Source organism: Oncorhynchus gorbuscha, linkage group LG08 (genome assembly GCF_021184085.1).
Source record: "Oncorhynchus gorbuscha isolate QuinsamMale2020 ecotype Even-year linkage group LG08, OgorEven_v1.0, whole genome shotgun sequence".
Taxonomy (NCBI): domain Eukaryota; kingdom Metazoa; phylum Chordata; class Actinopteri; order Salmoniformes; family Salmonidae; genus Oncorhynchus; species Oncorhynchus gorbuscha.
Genome location: NC_060180.1, coordinates 64,305,654 through 64,321,474, shown reverse-complemented (window position 1 = coordinate 64,321,474; position 15,821 = coordinate 64,305,654). Strand labels below are relative to the sequence as shown.

The 15,821-nt window shown below is 41.7% G+C and overlaps 1 protein-coding gene across 7 annotated transcripts; it reads left to right on the top strand.

The window, feature by feature from the left end:
• The first annotated feature begins 220 nt into the window (after positions 1 to 220).
• LOC124041995 (piggyBac transposable element-derived protein 4-like) lies at positions 221 to 11,841 on the top strand. 7 transcript variants are annotated; one of them, XM_046360240.1, is made up of 5 exons: positions 2,899 to 4,719; positions 4,885 to 4,963; positions 5,276 to 5,368; positions 5,566 to 5,724; positions 7,697 to 11,841. In XM_046360240.1, the coding sequence occupies exons 4-5, from the start codon at positions 5,576 to 5,578 to the stop codon at positions 9,870 to 9,872; spliced, it is 2,325 nt and encodes a 774-aa protein (XP_046216196.1). In that variant the 5' UTR covers positions 2,899 to 4,719; positions 4,885 to 4,963; positions 5,276 to 5,368; positions 5,566 to 5,575; the 3' UTR covers positions 9,873 to 11,841. The 7 variants fall into 7 exon arrangements, with proteins under 7 accessions (XP_046216191.1, XP_046216196.1, XP_046216197.1 ...); XM_046360241.1 differs by having other exon boundaries at positions 2,899 to 4,731; XM_046360238.1 differs by lacking the exon at positions 5,276 to 5,368.
• The last annotated feature ends 3,980 nt before the right edge of the window (positions 11,842 to 15,821 follow it).

Genomic DNA, 15,821 nt, shown 5'->3' with positions numbered 1-15,821 from the left:
CAAATTGTTTTAAAGCAACCATTATTATAACTTGCCAGTAAGCCATCATAAAGTATGTTTTCGCTTTGACCAGTAGATACACTGCTTGACTTGACCAAGGGCTTACCGGAACCGAGTACCAGTACCTCACATGTTCTACTGCTTGTTCCTGCACCTCTTAGAATATTAGCTGCACCTAAATATAAGCAGTACCGGCATCTATTTCAGTTCAGCAGGCCACACAATTGTGGAATATTCCGAAAAAATGTGTAGAACACTAGCGTTATCATATTTTTGTGTAAATCCCTCACGGATTCAACGTTTGATTCAGCAATTAACCACGTCTAAAAGAGTGTAGTGTGTGTCTGCGCAGCTTAACTGTAGTCGATCTCAAATGTTCCGTCTTCAAGTGACATCCTACACTTTCAGTAAACACGTGTAGCTTTGTCTGCTCTTGGCTTTAAGCACAATGGTCTCATGGCGCGCTCTTTTATACAGAGCTTTTCAGGGTTATATTTTCGTTTTAATCTGAAAATCCGGTGTTTCTCAAGATAAAATCGTTCAAACAAGCTACCTTATATGTCCACAGCCGGAGTTTTACAGCCTACAGCAAATAAGGAGATGGCTTTATCTGCCTAAAGTAGCAACATTGTTTACATTTTGTGTTCCGGCGGAGGCACAGGTAGCATTGGCTACTACTAGCTACAACAACAAGCGGAATAGCGGCCAGATCAGCAGCGAAGGGTTTGGCTTGCAATGTTCTGACATTAACAAGATATCGAGATGACTTGGGATTCCATGGATGAGTGAAAATGGGGTTTGTGGTCCTTCTGTATGGGATATCATCTGAACTACTTCGGCCGGGGGTGTGTTTGTGCTGTTCCAGGTTGTGGCCAACGGCGGCCATGATGGAGCAAAAGGTGGTGTGGCCAAACGCACTTTTGTTGGATGCAAGAAGAAGAAGATGGTGAGTTTTTGTGGACCAAATGTATCTAAAATACAATGGTGACTTCCTTTGGGTTTCAATCATTTTGCTTAGATGAATACTATCCTTAGGTTGACTAAAAACCAATATGCACTAAATGGTATTTATCTACACAGGGACAGTAAGAAATGTCTAACTTTGTTTTGTTTTTTGCTTTGGGGAGTTTTTGTTTTTATTGGGCAGAGGGTGTAGTGCGTTTTCCCCCCATGTTAACATTTGTTCTTTTGCAGGTTTTACTATACATTTTTATATTTTATTTAACTAGGTAAGTCCGTCAAGATCAAATTCTTATTTTCAATGACAGCCTAGGAACAGTGGATAACTGCCTTGTTCAGGGGCAGGATGACAGATTTGTACCTTGGCAGCTCGGGGATTCAATCTAGCAACCTTTCGGCTACTGGCCCAACGCTCTAACCACCAGGCTACCTGCCCCAGTGTCAGAACTTAAAATACAGCCAGACTGGGCTGCTACTGTGCCTTTCTCTACTTTATAAACGGTTGAGAGCAGACCCACAACTGATGCAAATGGAATGAAATCTAGAAAATCACAGGGCTTTTGTCGTTATTCAAATGACAATTTCCCTGCAGTATACATGCCTAGAGTCAAATGCTGTACTCACCTGTAAACAATAGCCTAATTCAATTATTCATTGCAATGCAGTGTTGTAGGCTAGTCTAGGTAGGATAATAATCCCTAAACATGTATATCTCTCTCCTATTTCAAGGTGTTTTGGTTTTCCCTTATGAACTATGCTTTCCTGTCCGCTAACTATACCACACAGGTCAATGTAGTCTACCGGTGCCTATCCTGCCCTCTATCCATCATTCTTAATGACAATAGTGGTAGGTGGATAGTTGTCCAGATCTGCAATATCCTAACTAGTAATCATACCACATATGAAATCATTCAAAACTGCTCCAATATAAGCGGAGAGGCCATGGTGTGTCATTGAGCATGAAAGAACAGTGAAGACGTTCTCAAAAAAGCTCCCTTATTGATCTTGTTTAGGGTGTAGGGTTTGAACATAGCCTCAAGAGAGAGAGGGGCAATTCCTCTTGATGCTTTGTAGGCAAGCACCATGGAGTAGCGGGGTGACATTGGAGAACTTGGGAGGGTTGAAAACCTGGCGGGTTGCAACGTTCTGGATAAATTGCAGGGATTTGATTTGCCTAGTTGAATAACGGTTAAATTAAACTAAAAATTAAATTGATGTTACACGCAGGGAGCACAGCCAATAGCGAGTTGCAATAGTCCAGACGGGAGATGACAAGTGCCTGGATTAGGACCTGTGTCTCTTCCTGTGTGAGGTAGTGTTGTACTCTACGGATGTTGTAGAGCATGAAGCTGCAGGAGCAGGTCACTGCTTTGATGTTTGCAGAGAACAACAGGGTGTTGTCCAGGGTCATGCCAAGGTTAGTTGCACCCCACAAAAGACCAGTATACAAACAAACAAGAACAAATTACAGATAATTCAAAGGCAATAAAAGACGCACACATTGACTGTTTTTACAGCTTTCTTCGACCCCAAAGAACTGGGATGTATTCATTACACCGATTCTGTTGCAAAATGTTATCTTAAACGAAAGCAAATGGAACAAAACGGGGAATGAACTACATGAAAACTCATTTTCGTTGCAACTCTTTGGACTAAAGATTATACCCCTGTTCAGCAGGACGCAACGCTTTGGAACATTCAGATAGAAATAGGCTATGTAGCACAAACATGCCTCTCTGACATATAGAATAAGGAATCACATCGGCTCTATTCATGTTATTTCAATCTGCAATGTTCAACAAAAAATTGAAAAGTGGAACATATAAGTAAATAATATGGAATGGTGGAATGCACATGCCTTCTGGAAGATCTGATTAAGCAGAAGATGATGGCGGTATGGTCGCTGGAAGATGTGTGGGGGGGGGGGACAGCATGGACCGCGTACAGGAAAAAAAGGAGAAAAGTGGAACATGTTTTGAGTTCATATGGATCACACAGAACCTTTGGAAGAGCTATTCTGGCCCAGTGAGAGAAATGTCTGGAGACAATGGATCCTTAACATCTGGCAGATCCATATGTGGAGAAAAGGTTGGGGAATGTTGGGTCAGTGAAAGTGACTTGAAGCAGAATCATGTCTATTTTTTTGCATTTCTGCTGTCCAGTAGGAGCGTGCGCTCCCCACCACGCGATTGGGGAGAAGAACTGTGACTTGCTTTCCTCTCCAGACCAGGGTGCCGTTGAAAGGAGTGATAACTGGAGTGAAGTTAAGTGTTGAGGAAGGTCAGCTGAAGTAGAAGTTTCCCGGTGTCTTTGACGCCCGCCGTTTGGTGTGACGCAGACCGGTGGAGAGCGTGGTTAAACAGACAATACACTGTCTGTACTACTACATTTTGATGTATGTCTTTACCAGATAAAGTGAATTTAGGATGTGTCAGTTACCCCGTGAGAGCTTTTTTCCCGAACCCATTATGGTGTTTTAAGTGTCAATCTTATGGTCATGTGACAGCAGTGTGTAGGAGAGAGATTCCTAGATGTGAGAAGTGTGCAGGAGGACATGAGACAAAGGAATGTTTAGTATCAGTGGAAAAAGTTATGTGTAAATTGTGGGGGTACCCATGGTGCTGGAGATCAGAGGTGTCCGGTGAGAGAAAGGCTGTTTGAGGTTGCCCTGTTCGACTGCTAAGGCAGTGAAGAGAGGAAGATAGATCCAGGGTGAGGGATTCTAAGAGTAGGACGAGGCCAATAGAGAGTGATAAAACAACATGTGCTTCAATAAGATTATTTTTTTGGCATTCATGGCCATGGTTGTCAATTGTACCGCAGGAATGGAACATAAAATCAGAGGATAGATGTTGTGGTGGCAGCTGCAGAGAAGTACTTTGGTGTATAAGATTTTACTGCAGAAGAGTTACATGATGTTTTGAACCAAAATGGTTCCAATCGTTTTTCCACCATTCGTTGTTCTCATAGGGAATTTTAGAAACAATTCAAATAAGGGCTGTGTTTTTTTTTTAGCTTACCCTGACATGACGTTAATAACCATGTAAATCTCTCTCGGACAAGGTGATTTTTATCCATATATTCGGCACTACTTACTCTCCAAATCGAAAGTGCTAACTAGTATCAAAGTAGACATAATGCAATAAATCCCTGCGAGCTCCTGCCCGCCATCCCTAGCTGACACCTTCCTAACAGGTAGTGTCAATTTAAAACTTGCACAAGGCAGTTCACAGAATTACCAATTTAAAGAAATGTAGCTGATTTATTAATTACAAAATGTAGCTAACATTAGATAGTTCATCCAGATTCTTACCTCGATTCATCAGTCTCTTCCAGATCATCATGGCATTTGTAGTTCTTTATGATAGCCTAAATAGCGTTTCATTTTTGTCGGGGTAAATTCAGGCGAATATACTGATAAATCACCTTGTCCTAGAGAGATTTAGTTGGTTATCAAAACGTCACGCCAGGGTAAGTCTACACAAAACATAGTCCTCATTGGAACAATTTCCTTGTTTGACCGCTAGGTTTTACGGGTGTTGTGACTCATACTGCGGTCCTCTATGAATTCATACCTCCGAATAGTAGGCTGATACATAGGCAATACAGTAGGTGGCGGCATGTACCTATTACATTTGTTTGATGACAGTCAAAATACCAAAAAAGAAGTAGAATTGTTAGCTGACGTGTATGTGCTATATGTTGTTTTTGGTTGCGTTGTTGTGCGAACTCTGTGTTGAGCAACGGCGGAAGAGAGAGGTAATAACAGAGGTGCATATCTCTAGTAATAATTTGGGATGGTGTTTGGGTTATGTAACCTGTTAGACACGTAAATATTAAGCATATATAACTGAAAGGCCCAAGTGCTGCTGTGGAACCATATGGGTTTGGTAGAATGGCTGCGATCATGTGTTTTGGCTTCAGGCAGAACCAGTGGACAAACAGCAAAGATGGAGCTGGAGGAGGTGCAGAACTAACGCTCCCTCTCTGAATGCGATAAGAGGTAGTATGCCTGAAGTACTTTAATATAAATTGCAATCATGTTAAAATACTTCTCCCAAAGAACACGTATTCCAAAAAATGACCATGTAAAACCATTACGTCACATAAAATGTAAAAATGTGTTCTAATGCAAATGAATGGTTCTGCATTACTATCTATGAAAGTCATTTATCACAAACAGAAAAAGCTAATTTTTATCAACGATTGCACAAAACAGCAAGAAAGATAGTGAGTCACAGCTTCACTATTAAATGCAGATGGATCTATTTTAATATACCTTGCTGATTAAATACATTACATTTAACCTTCATAGGGTGGTCCTGTGAGAAAGTCACACCTATATTTCTTGACTTTCTTGTGATTTTTGTCTGCACCTTGACTCCTATTACTGCAAGCTACAAATCTGGTATGACTCCAGTCTTTGCTCCCCTTCTCCACATTTGATGTTGATCAATCTACTGGCATTTAGAAATATGGCACACACAGTTAATGAGTTGAGAACATGCATCATATGATCAATTGTTTTCTCTGTGCTCCAGTCTTGGGCTCCCACTTAAATTGTGTGAATTAATTTCCATTGTTTTTGTCTGAAATACCTTCCAGGAAAAAGGCAATGCAATCTGAGAACAGCAGTGTTGTTCAAGATGACAATGGAAAGGAAGCAGGAAAAATGAATTCTGATGGAGAATTTCAAGCATGTGGCAGCAACGATTCATTTCTAGATTCCATCTTTGAAGAGGAGTTGGATCGACTTTTGGACCTGTGAGTTGAACTATTACATTGTTCAGAGTGGATAGCATTTTAATTTAAGCATCCGCTCAGTATTGTTTGCTTAAATATCTTTAACGTTCTAACACCCATTTTACACATTTTGATATTGAGTCATTTGCATTTTTATTTATTGAAATTACCACACCCAGTGTGATATTTATAGTTTCTTAATTATATACACTACCAGTCAAAAGTTTTAGAACACCCACTAATTCTAGGGTTGTTCTTTATTTTTTTTCTACATTGTGGAATAATAGTGAAGATGTCAAAACTATGAAATAACACATGGAATCATGTAGTAACCAAAAAGTGTTAAAACAAATCAAAATATATTTTAGATACTTCAACAAGCCACCCTTTCCCTTGATGACAGCTTTGCACACTCTTGGCATTCTCTCAACCAAATTCATGAGGTAGTCACCAGGAATACATTTCAATTAACAGGTGTGCCTTGTTAAAAGTAAATTTGTAGAATTGATTTCCTTAATGTGTATGAGCCGATCAGTTGTGTTGTGACAAGGTAGGGGTGTTATACAGAATATTGCCCTATTTGGTAAAAGACCAAGTCCATATTATGGAAAGAACAGCATAAATAAGCAAAGAGAAATGACAGTCCATCATTACTTTAAGACATGAAGGTCAGTCAATATGGAACATTTCAAGAACTTTGAAAGTTTCTTAAAGTGCAGTCTCAAAAACCATCAAGTGCTATGATGAAACTGTCTCTCATGAGGACCACAACAGGAATGGAAGACCCAGAGTTACCTCTGCTGCAGAGGACAAGTTCATTAGAGTTACCAGCCTCAGAAATCGGCAATTAACTTTACCTCAGATTGTAGCCTCAACATCAACTGTTCAGAGGAGACTGCATGAATCAGGCGTTCGTGGTCAAATTTCTGCAAAGAAACCACTACCAAAGGACACCAATAATAAGAAGAGACTTGCTTGGGCCAAGAATCCAGAGCAATGGACATTAGACCGGTGGAAATTTGCCCTTTGGTCTAGAGTCCAAATTGGAGATTTTTGGTTCCAACTGCTGTGTTTTTGTGAGACGCGGGGTGGGTGAACGGATGATCTCTGCATGTGTATTTCCCACCGTAAAGCATAGAGGAGGTGTGATGGTGTGGGGTGCTTTACTGGTGACACTGTCTGTGATTTATTTAGAATTCAAGGCACACTTAAACCAGCACGGCTACCACAGTATTCTGCAGTAATACGCCATCCCATCTGGTTTATTTTTCAACAGGACAATGACCCAACACACCTCCAGGCTATGTAGGGGCTATTTTTACCAAGAAGCAGATGGAGTGCTGCATCAGATGACCTGGCCTCCACAATCCCCCGACTTCAACCAAATTGAGATGGTTTGGGATGAGTTGGACCGCAGAGTGAAGGATAAGCAGCCAACAAGTGCTCAGCATATGTGGGAACTCCAAGACCTTTGGAAAAGCATTCCAGGTGAAGCTGGTTGAGAGAATGTCAAGAGAGTGCAAAGCTGTCATCAAGACAAAGGGTGGCTACTTTGAAGAATCTAAAATATTTGTTTAACACTTTTTTTGTTTGATTACTGCATGATTCCATATGTGTTATTTCATAGTTTTTATTTATTTACTATTATTCTACAATGTAAACAATAAAGAAAAACCCTTGAGTAGGTGTTCTAAAACTTTTGACCGGTAGTGTATACCTATTGATTCTTGAAAAATAACACTAATGTCTCATGGGCTTAGTTAAACTGTATAAAATGTATTTGTAAACAAACAATATTAAACGGGTTAGAAAATCTATCATATTGGCCTTATGGACTGTCAAGCTCTCCATTCCGTATTATTTGCATAAATATGGAATTTTATCAACAAACCCAACCTTTCTCTAAGTAAGTTGATAGAAACCAGATTGTCACAATGATGCTGTTTTATATGTATGGCACCACCTAAAACATATTTTATTAATTGTTTTTCAGAGATGAGAATGAAGACCTTCCTTATCTGACGGAACCTTCAGAGGCTATGGAGGGGGAAGAATCCCCTCCCAATGGAACAGAAGTTACAGAAACTATAGTGGAGGGTGAATACCCTCCAGATGGGACAGAAGTTACAGAGACTAGAGGGGGAGATGACTCTCCTCCAATTATGACACGACTCAGGGTAAGGGGCATCTCCTCTCGCCCTAAGATCGAAGCTTCAGAGTCAAGTGAGGAAGATGGAGAAGACCTTCCCCCTGATACAGAAGTAATCGAGAGCAGGGCTTCAAAAAGAACAAAACTCACCTCTAGCCCCAAAGCAGCACCGCAAAGGAAGGCCAGGCCTCCATCCTCTCCCCCCTGGACACCCAGCCCTGCCAAATCCAAAAACAGAGCTCATGCAGCCACACCTCTTTTCAGTGGGTCAGAGAGGAAGTGGAGGACTGAGGATGAACCAGACCAAGAGCATAAATGGTTACCTTTCGAACCAGCTAGGACTCCTGGACCCCAGCTAGACACTTCAAAGAACTACACTGTTCTAGAGCTCTTCCAGCTCTTCTTCAGTAATGACGTTGTTGATACTCTCTGCTCAAACACCAACAAGAATGCCAAGAGAAGACAAGAACATGGAATCAAAGAACCATGGAAACCTGTATCTGTGGAGGAAATGTACAAATACCTCAGCATTGTAATCTATATGGGTCTGCTGAATGTACACACTGTATCAGACTACTGGAATCGAAACAGAATATATTGCCTTCCTTTTTGTTGTACAGTCATGACTATGACAAGATTTCGGGCAATCACCTATTCACTGCACATGAGTGACCCAGCAGAGGATGAGGAAAACGACAAGAAGAAGGGGACTGCGGACTATGATCGGCTCATGAGAATCAAACCTCTAAAAGACCAGATTTTGGATGCATGCAGAGCCTTCTACCACCCATTCCAGAACCTTTCCATTGATGAGCGCATGGTGCACTCCAAGGCCCGCCACAGCCTCAAACAATACATTAAATCCAAGTCCTACAGGTATGGATTCAAGCTGTATGTTTTAGCAGATTCAAGAAATGGCTACACCTGCGACTTCAATGTCTTTATGACCAAAAACCCATCTGCTTCAGGCAAAGGGGAGAGCTATGATGTTGCCATGAACCTGTTGAAGGTGCCTTACTTGGGCACAGGATACCACATTTATGTTGATAACTTCTTCACCAGCACAACTTTCTTCCGTGACCTGTACAAAAAGAAATTGGGAGCATGCGGAACCATACGTGAAATCTGTGTGGGCATCCGAGAGAACAGCATGCCTGCTCGAGCAGAGAAGGGAACCATCCGCTGGCTCCGTGATGGGGAGCTGCTCTTCACCAAGTGGATGGGCGCACAACCTGTCACCATGTGTACCACCATTCATAAGGCATTCGCAGGGGAGCAGGTCAAAATCAGGAAACAGAGCAAAAATGGATCCTGGACAACACAGTGCATACCCGTCCCAGAGGCAATCAAGCCGTACAACAAGTATATGGGGGGTGTGGACCTGTCTGATTCCCTTATCAAATGCTACAGTGTGGCCCACAAAACCATGAAGTGGTACAAGACCTTCTTCTTCCACTTTATAGACATTGCTGTGGTGAACAGCTTCCTCCTGCAGAAGGACATGGCCCAGATGAAGAAGAAAAAGTCCATGACCCACAAGCAGTTCAGGGAGCAGCTGTGCCTGCAGCTTGCTGACATTGGTAAGCAGGAGGAGGCTGAAGAAGAGTCTTCAGAGGAGGAGGAGGAGGAAGAAGAACAACCAGAAGAAGAGAAGGAATTGGTGGAAGTGAAGCGACCATGCTACCCTGTACCCATAATTGATCCTACCACTGTTGACTCCTCTCAAAGAAAATCTGGCGGCAGGAAGAAATGTTGTCTGTGCAAGGAAAGCCAGACCAACTGGCAGTGTGAGTCCTGTCAGGTAGCACTCTGTATGATACCAGACAGAAACTGCTTCAGAGTTTGGCACATGAATAAAAAGGATCTCGTAGCAGAAGTTTTCAAGAGGCATATAAAGTACAACCCATACCCTACCCATCCTTGGATGGAATATGGAGGGAAAAAAATTGAGTTCAAGTCTCAAAAACAGGCCCAGAGTTTCATTAAATGCCATTTTGGCTTGAGGAACAACAGGAAGTGAAACTATTTTGCTATCCTGTGCGCACTAATGATCAAACCACTATTGCATCTCTCAAAGAGAAACCGTGGGCAGGAAGAACTGTTGTCCGTGCAAGACCAACTGGCACTGAGACCTGTCAGGCGCCGCTCTGTATGATAGAAGACTGGAACTGCTTCCGGTTCTGAGGATGGCATAGGGCTCAATAGAATGTCTCTGGCACAACTTTTCAGTTCCCCTGATAATACCAGTGGTCTCAAGTGGGATGATGATTATGGTAATGTTTATTATTATGGTTAGGCTTATTATTTGTATTGTTTTATTATTTTAGTTTATTCTATTAATATTTGTGCCCATGAATGATCCCAGCACTCTTAAAATCTCTCACAGATGTACTGTACACATGAAGTGTCATTTGTGCAATGATTATTTAGATTATTTTGAGTTAGTCTTGCCAGAAACTGCTTCAAAATATGGAATATGATTAAAGACAATGAGCAGACTGATGAAAATATGTTTTTTCCCTGGACTACAAGCTTTCTGAAATAGGTAATAGAAGAGTATTGTTCAACTTGGCAATATTTTGCAAGTTCATGGGGACGTAATAGAAAAAAGTATTAGATTAATATTGCCCCAAGCCTGTGTGCAAAGTTGGTATATACAGTGCCTTCAGAAACTATTCATACCCCTTCACTTATTCCACATTTTGTCTGAATTCAAAATCGATTAAATATTATTATTTTTAAATCTTATCCATCTACACACTAACCTATAATGGCAAAGTGAAAACATGTTTTTTTTTTTAAATATTTGCAAATTAATTGAAAATTAAGTACAGAAATATCTCATTTACATACGTATTCACATCCCTGAATCAATACATGTTAGAATCCCCTCTGGCAGCGGTTACACCTGTGAGTCTTTCTGGGTAAGTCTCAAAGGCCCTGATTCCTACCCGAGTTATGGGCGCGTAAATGGAATGTTATTACATTATTATGCACTTTTCTCTATGCGTATTCCTACCTTGAATTTAAGCACGAGAATAGCACGCTATTCACTTGCTATTTGTTCTTGGTGGAGATCAAATAAATGAAGGTATGGCGGAGGTGTCAATAGATACGCCGTATTCTGACCGTGACTTAATTCCCTCATAATTCCACCACCTTTAAGCAAGAGGAAACCATGTTGAGCAAATCTGCCGGTTTCAAGTGGAAAAAGCATCAACTTTATTTTTCAGATAGAAATTACAGCATTCTCCATATACTGTAATTTATAACGATAAGAGTTAGGTTAATGAGTCATCTGTTTGGATAAAGGAATTGTAAATATAAATTGTGTTTTAGATCTATTTTATATTGTAATCGGTGGAGACAGATGTGAAACCAGTAATATGGCAGCAAACTGAAGCATATCAACTTTCCCACAGTGAACTTTATGAAATGCTGTGGCATTATGCAGAATTTAAATTGTATGGCCTTTTAACTTACAGCAATGGGCACTATCAAATGTCTTAATTATATGCTACCCCAGCTTTCTCTGTTTCCTATTTCTATTGTGTTAAATATTAGCCACTATCAGTATCGACTGTCAGTAGGCCTAATAACACATTTAACTGCCAATTTACTGTTAGTTCCCTTCAGTTGGTATAGCCTAACTTGCTTAATTTCCTCTGTAAATGCTGTCACGGCCATGTGGTTGTTGCTGAGGGTCATTAGTAACAGTTTCTAACATTAAAATAATACATAGTATTTATGGACCAAGCAGTTACAGTTTCATCCTGACCCATGGCGCAACACATTGACTGTGTCATCCCACAGTTCCATGGTTAGTGCAGGCAATAGAGGGTATAGTAAATTATTATTGTAAACTATTATTGTAAATTATTCTCCCTATTATAATTATATGTACACTAATCTTCCAACATCACCGTGGGTTAAATAACAATGTGGCAATTTTCAGAATGAATTAAACCACTGTATTTTTGATTAATCTGTATTTTTGTGCATACATTTTTTTAAATGATTCATATACACTGCTCAAAAAAATAAAGGGAACACTTAAACAACACAATGTAACTCCAAGTCAATCACACTTCTGTGAAACCAAACTGTCCACTTAGGAAGCAACACTGATTGACAATAAATGTCACATGCTGTTGTGCAAATGGAATAGACAACAGGTGGAAATTATAGGCAATTAGCAAGACACTCCCAATAAAGGAGTGGTTCTGCAGGGGGTGACCACAGACCCCTTCTCAGTTCCTATGCTTCCTGGCTGATGTTTTAGTCACTTTTGAATGCTGGCGGTGCTTTCACTCTAGTGGTAGCATGAGACGGAGTCTACAACCCACACAAGTGGCTCAGGTAGTGCAGCTCATCCAGGATGACACATCAATGCGAGCTGTGGCAAGAAGGTTTGCTGTGTCTGTCAGCGTAGTGTCCAGAGCATGGAGGCGCTACCAGGAGACAGGCCAGTACATCAGGAGACATGGAGGAGGCCGTAGGAGGGCAACAACCTAGCAGCAGGACCGCTACCTCTGCCTTTGTGCAAGGAGGAGCACTGCCAGAGCCCTGCAAAATGACCTCCAGCAGGCCACAAATGTGCATGTGTCTGCTCAAACGGTCAGAAACAGACGCCATGAGGGTGGTATGAGGGCCCGACGTCCACAGGTGGGGGTTGTGCTTACAGCCCAACACCGTGCAGGACGTTTGACATTTGCCAGAGAACACCAAGATTGGCAAATTCGCCACTTACAGATGAAAGCAGGTTCACGCTGAGCACGTGACAGAGTCTGGAGACGCCGTGGAGAACGTTCTGCTGCCTGCAACATCCTCTAGCATAACCGGTTTGGCGGTGGGTCAGTCATGGTGTGGGGTGGCATTTCTTTGGGGGGCCGCACAGCCCTCCATGTGCTCGCCAGAGGTAGCCTGACTGCCATTAGGTACCGAGATGAGATCCTCAGACCCCTTGTGAGACCATATGCTGGTGTGGTTGGCCCTGGGTTCCTCCTAATGCAAGACAATGCTAGACCTCATGTGGCTGGAGTGTGTCAGCAGTTCCTGCAAGAGGAAGGCATTGATGCTATGGACTGACCCGCCTGTTCCCCAGACCTGAATCCAATTGAGCACATCTGGGACAACATGTCTCGCTCCATCCACCAACGCCACGTTGCACCACAGACTGTCCAGAAGTTGGCGGATACTTTAGTCCAGGTCTGGGAGGAGATCCCTCAGGAGATCATCCACCACCTCATCAGGAGCATGCCCAGGCATTGTAGGGAGGTCATACAGGCACGTGGAGGCCACACACACTACTGAACCTCATTTTGACTTGTTTTAAGGACATTACATCAAAGTTGGATCAGCCTGTAGTGTGGACTAATTTTGAGTGTGATTCCAAATCCAGACCTCCATGGGTTGATACATTTGATTTCCATTGATAATGTTTGTGTGATTTTGTTGTCAGCACATTCAACTATGTAAAGAAAAAAGTATTTAATAAGAATATTTCATTCATTCAGATCTAGGAGGTGTTATTTTAGTGTTCCCTTTATTTTTGGAGCAGTGTATATACTTTCCTAACCCTAAAATGTGCCAAAATAATCTTGTTATTTGTTTTAATTTACCAGTTGGTATTAACACTGAGATGAATATGCATATAACTGGATGTCTTTCTTTCATTGATGCCTATTTTCTGAACCCGTTCTCTCAATATATTCTAATCTGTCAACAAAATTCTAATTGGAAGGTACACTGTATTTAAAGGGATGGCTTAAGATAAATGTAATAAACATGAGAAATTCTGTTGGCCAGCAAGGTGGGTTTTCAGCAGCTGAATTACATTTTATTCAGCACACGCAAGGGAAACACACTTGCGAAGCCCATTACGCACCTTCATAAGGTAAGTCAATATACTAAATACTGAGAAGTGTGTAGGAAAGGGGTGCATAAGATGTCATTCCTCTGTCGGAATCGGGCACTAAGAGTTTTGCACACCTGGATTGCACAGTATTTGCATTTCTTCAAGGTCTGTCAAGTTGGTTGTTGATCATTGTTATACAGACATTTTCATGTCTTACCAAATATTTTCAAGACGATTTAAGTCAAAACTAAGGAACATTCAATGTCGTCTTGGTAAGCAACTCCTGTGTATATTTGGCCTTGTGTTTTAGGTTATTGTCCTGCTGAAAGGTGAATTTGTCTCCCAGTGTCTGTTGGAAAGCAAACTGAACCAGGTTTTCCTCCAGGATTTTGCCTGTGCTTATAGCTATATTCTCTTTATTTTTTTAAACTCCCTAGTCCTTGCCGATTTAAAAAATAATTGAACCTTTATTTAACTAGTAGGTAAGTCAGTTAAGAACAAATTCTTATTTCCAGTGACGGCCTACCAGAAGGCATAAGGCCTCCGGTGGGGACGGGACCTGGGAGTAAAAATACAGTTTAAAATATTAATATAGGACAAGAGAGACAACACTACATAAAGAAGAGACCTAAGACAACAACATAGCATGTGGGGCATCACAACATGGTAGCAGCACAAAACATGGTACAAACATTATTGGGCACAGATAACAGCACAAAGGGCAAGAAGGTAGAGACAACAGTACATCACGCAAATCAGCCACAACTGTCAGTAAGAGCGTCCATGATTGAGTCTTTGAATGAAGGGATTGAGATAAAACTGTACAGTTGGAGTGTTTGCAGCTCGTTCCAGTCGCTAGCTGCAGCGAACTAAAAAGAGGAGCGACCCAGGGATGTGTGTGCTTTGAGGACCTTTAACAGAATGTGACTGGCAGAACGGGTGTTGTATGTGGATGATGAGGGCTGCAGTAGATATCTCAGATAGGAGGGAGTGAGGCCTAAGAGGGTTTAATAAATAAGCATCAACCAGCATCGTCCGGGTTAGGGGAGAGTTTGGCCAGCATTGATGTCCTTGTCCCATCGTGCACTAGTGACTCCTGTGGCGGGCCGGGCGCAGTGCATGCTGACACAGTCACCAGGTGTTTCCTCCGACACATTGGTGTCTTTCCGGGTTAAGTGTGCATTGTGTTAAGAAGCGGCTTGGCTTGGCTGGGTTGTGTTTCAGAGGACACACGGCTCTCGACCTTCGCCTCTCCCGAGTCCGTACGGTAGTTGCAGCGATGAGACAAGACTGTAACTACCAATTGGATACCAGGACATTGGGGGAAAGGAGAAGTCACTCAGTGACTGCCTGCAGGGAGAAACTTTGTAGCGGGGCAGGGGAAAAAGAGGGAGAAGCAACAGGGATAGTCACATTAGAAGCGGTGGGAGATGAGGAAATGTCAGACGGTAGTCCCATAGAGCGGGCTAGGGTTTGGCCAGGATAGGCTGTCATTGTAAATAACAATTTGTTCTTAACTGACTTTCCTAGTTAAATAAAAGAGCCAAGCCCAAGATCCTAGTGGCGCGTTCTAACATAATCTGCGTATTTCCGTTAGGGAACAACTTCTCTATGAAGTGAGCGTGTGGAATAACTACATTTGCCTTTGCACTCCTAAACAACGCGATTTTATAAGTATTTTGCAAAGGGTAAAGTCTACAACACTTAGTCCACTCTGTTCATAACACATTATAGTTTTGGGAACAGAAAGCTGTTTTGAGATCAAATGTTTCCTCAATGATAAAATGTTCAGAATATCGGCCAAAATCCATCTCTTTCCATCTTCTCCCACTGCTGGCCAGTGGGTTTCCTCCAAATTTATGCTACACATTTATACATCCAGTGACATATCTGTCTCGACATTGTTCTATCTGTGGTATAGCTACATACAATTTAGCATTGACTCGCGAAACTACCTCTAACTTGCAGAGACATAAACATTTATACATTCGTTTATGGACTCTGGGGAAGTAGAAAACGGGTTTCATTGCCAAAATCCCGAAGTAAGGTTATTCCTTGAAAAACCGTTACGATTATTTTTCTTTCCTCCTCTCCGGTAGAGGGAGCACGTTT

Coding starts and splice junctions, on each gene's coding strand:
- LOC124041995 (XM_046360235.1), top strand. CDS start 792: ATGGGGTTTGTGGTCCTTCTGTATGGGATATCATCTGAACTACTTCGG. Junction 947..5,565: donor GATGCAAGAAGAAGAAGATG/GTGAGTTTTTGT, acceptor AATACCTTCCAG/GAAAAAGGCAATGCAATCTG. Junction 5,725..7,696: donor TTGGATCGACTTTTGGACCT/GTGAGTTGAACT, acceptor ATTGTTTTTCAG/AGATGAGAATGAAGACCTTC.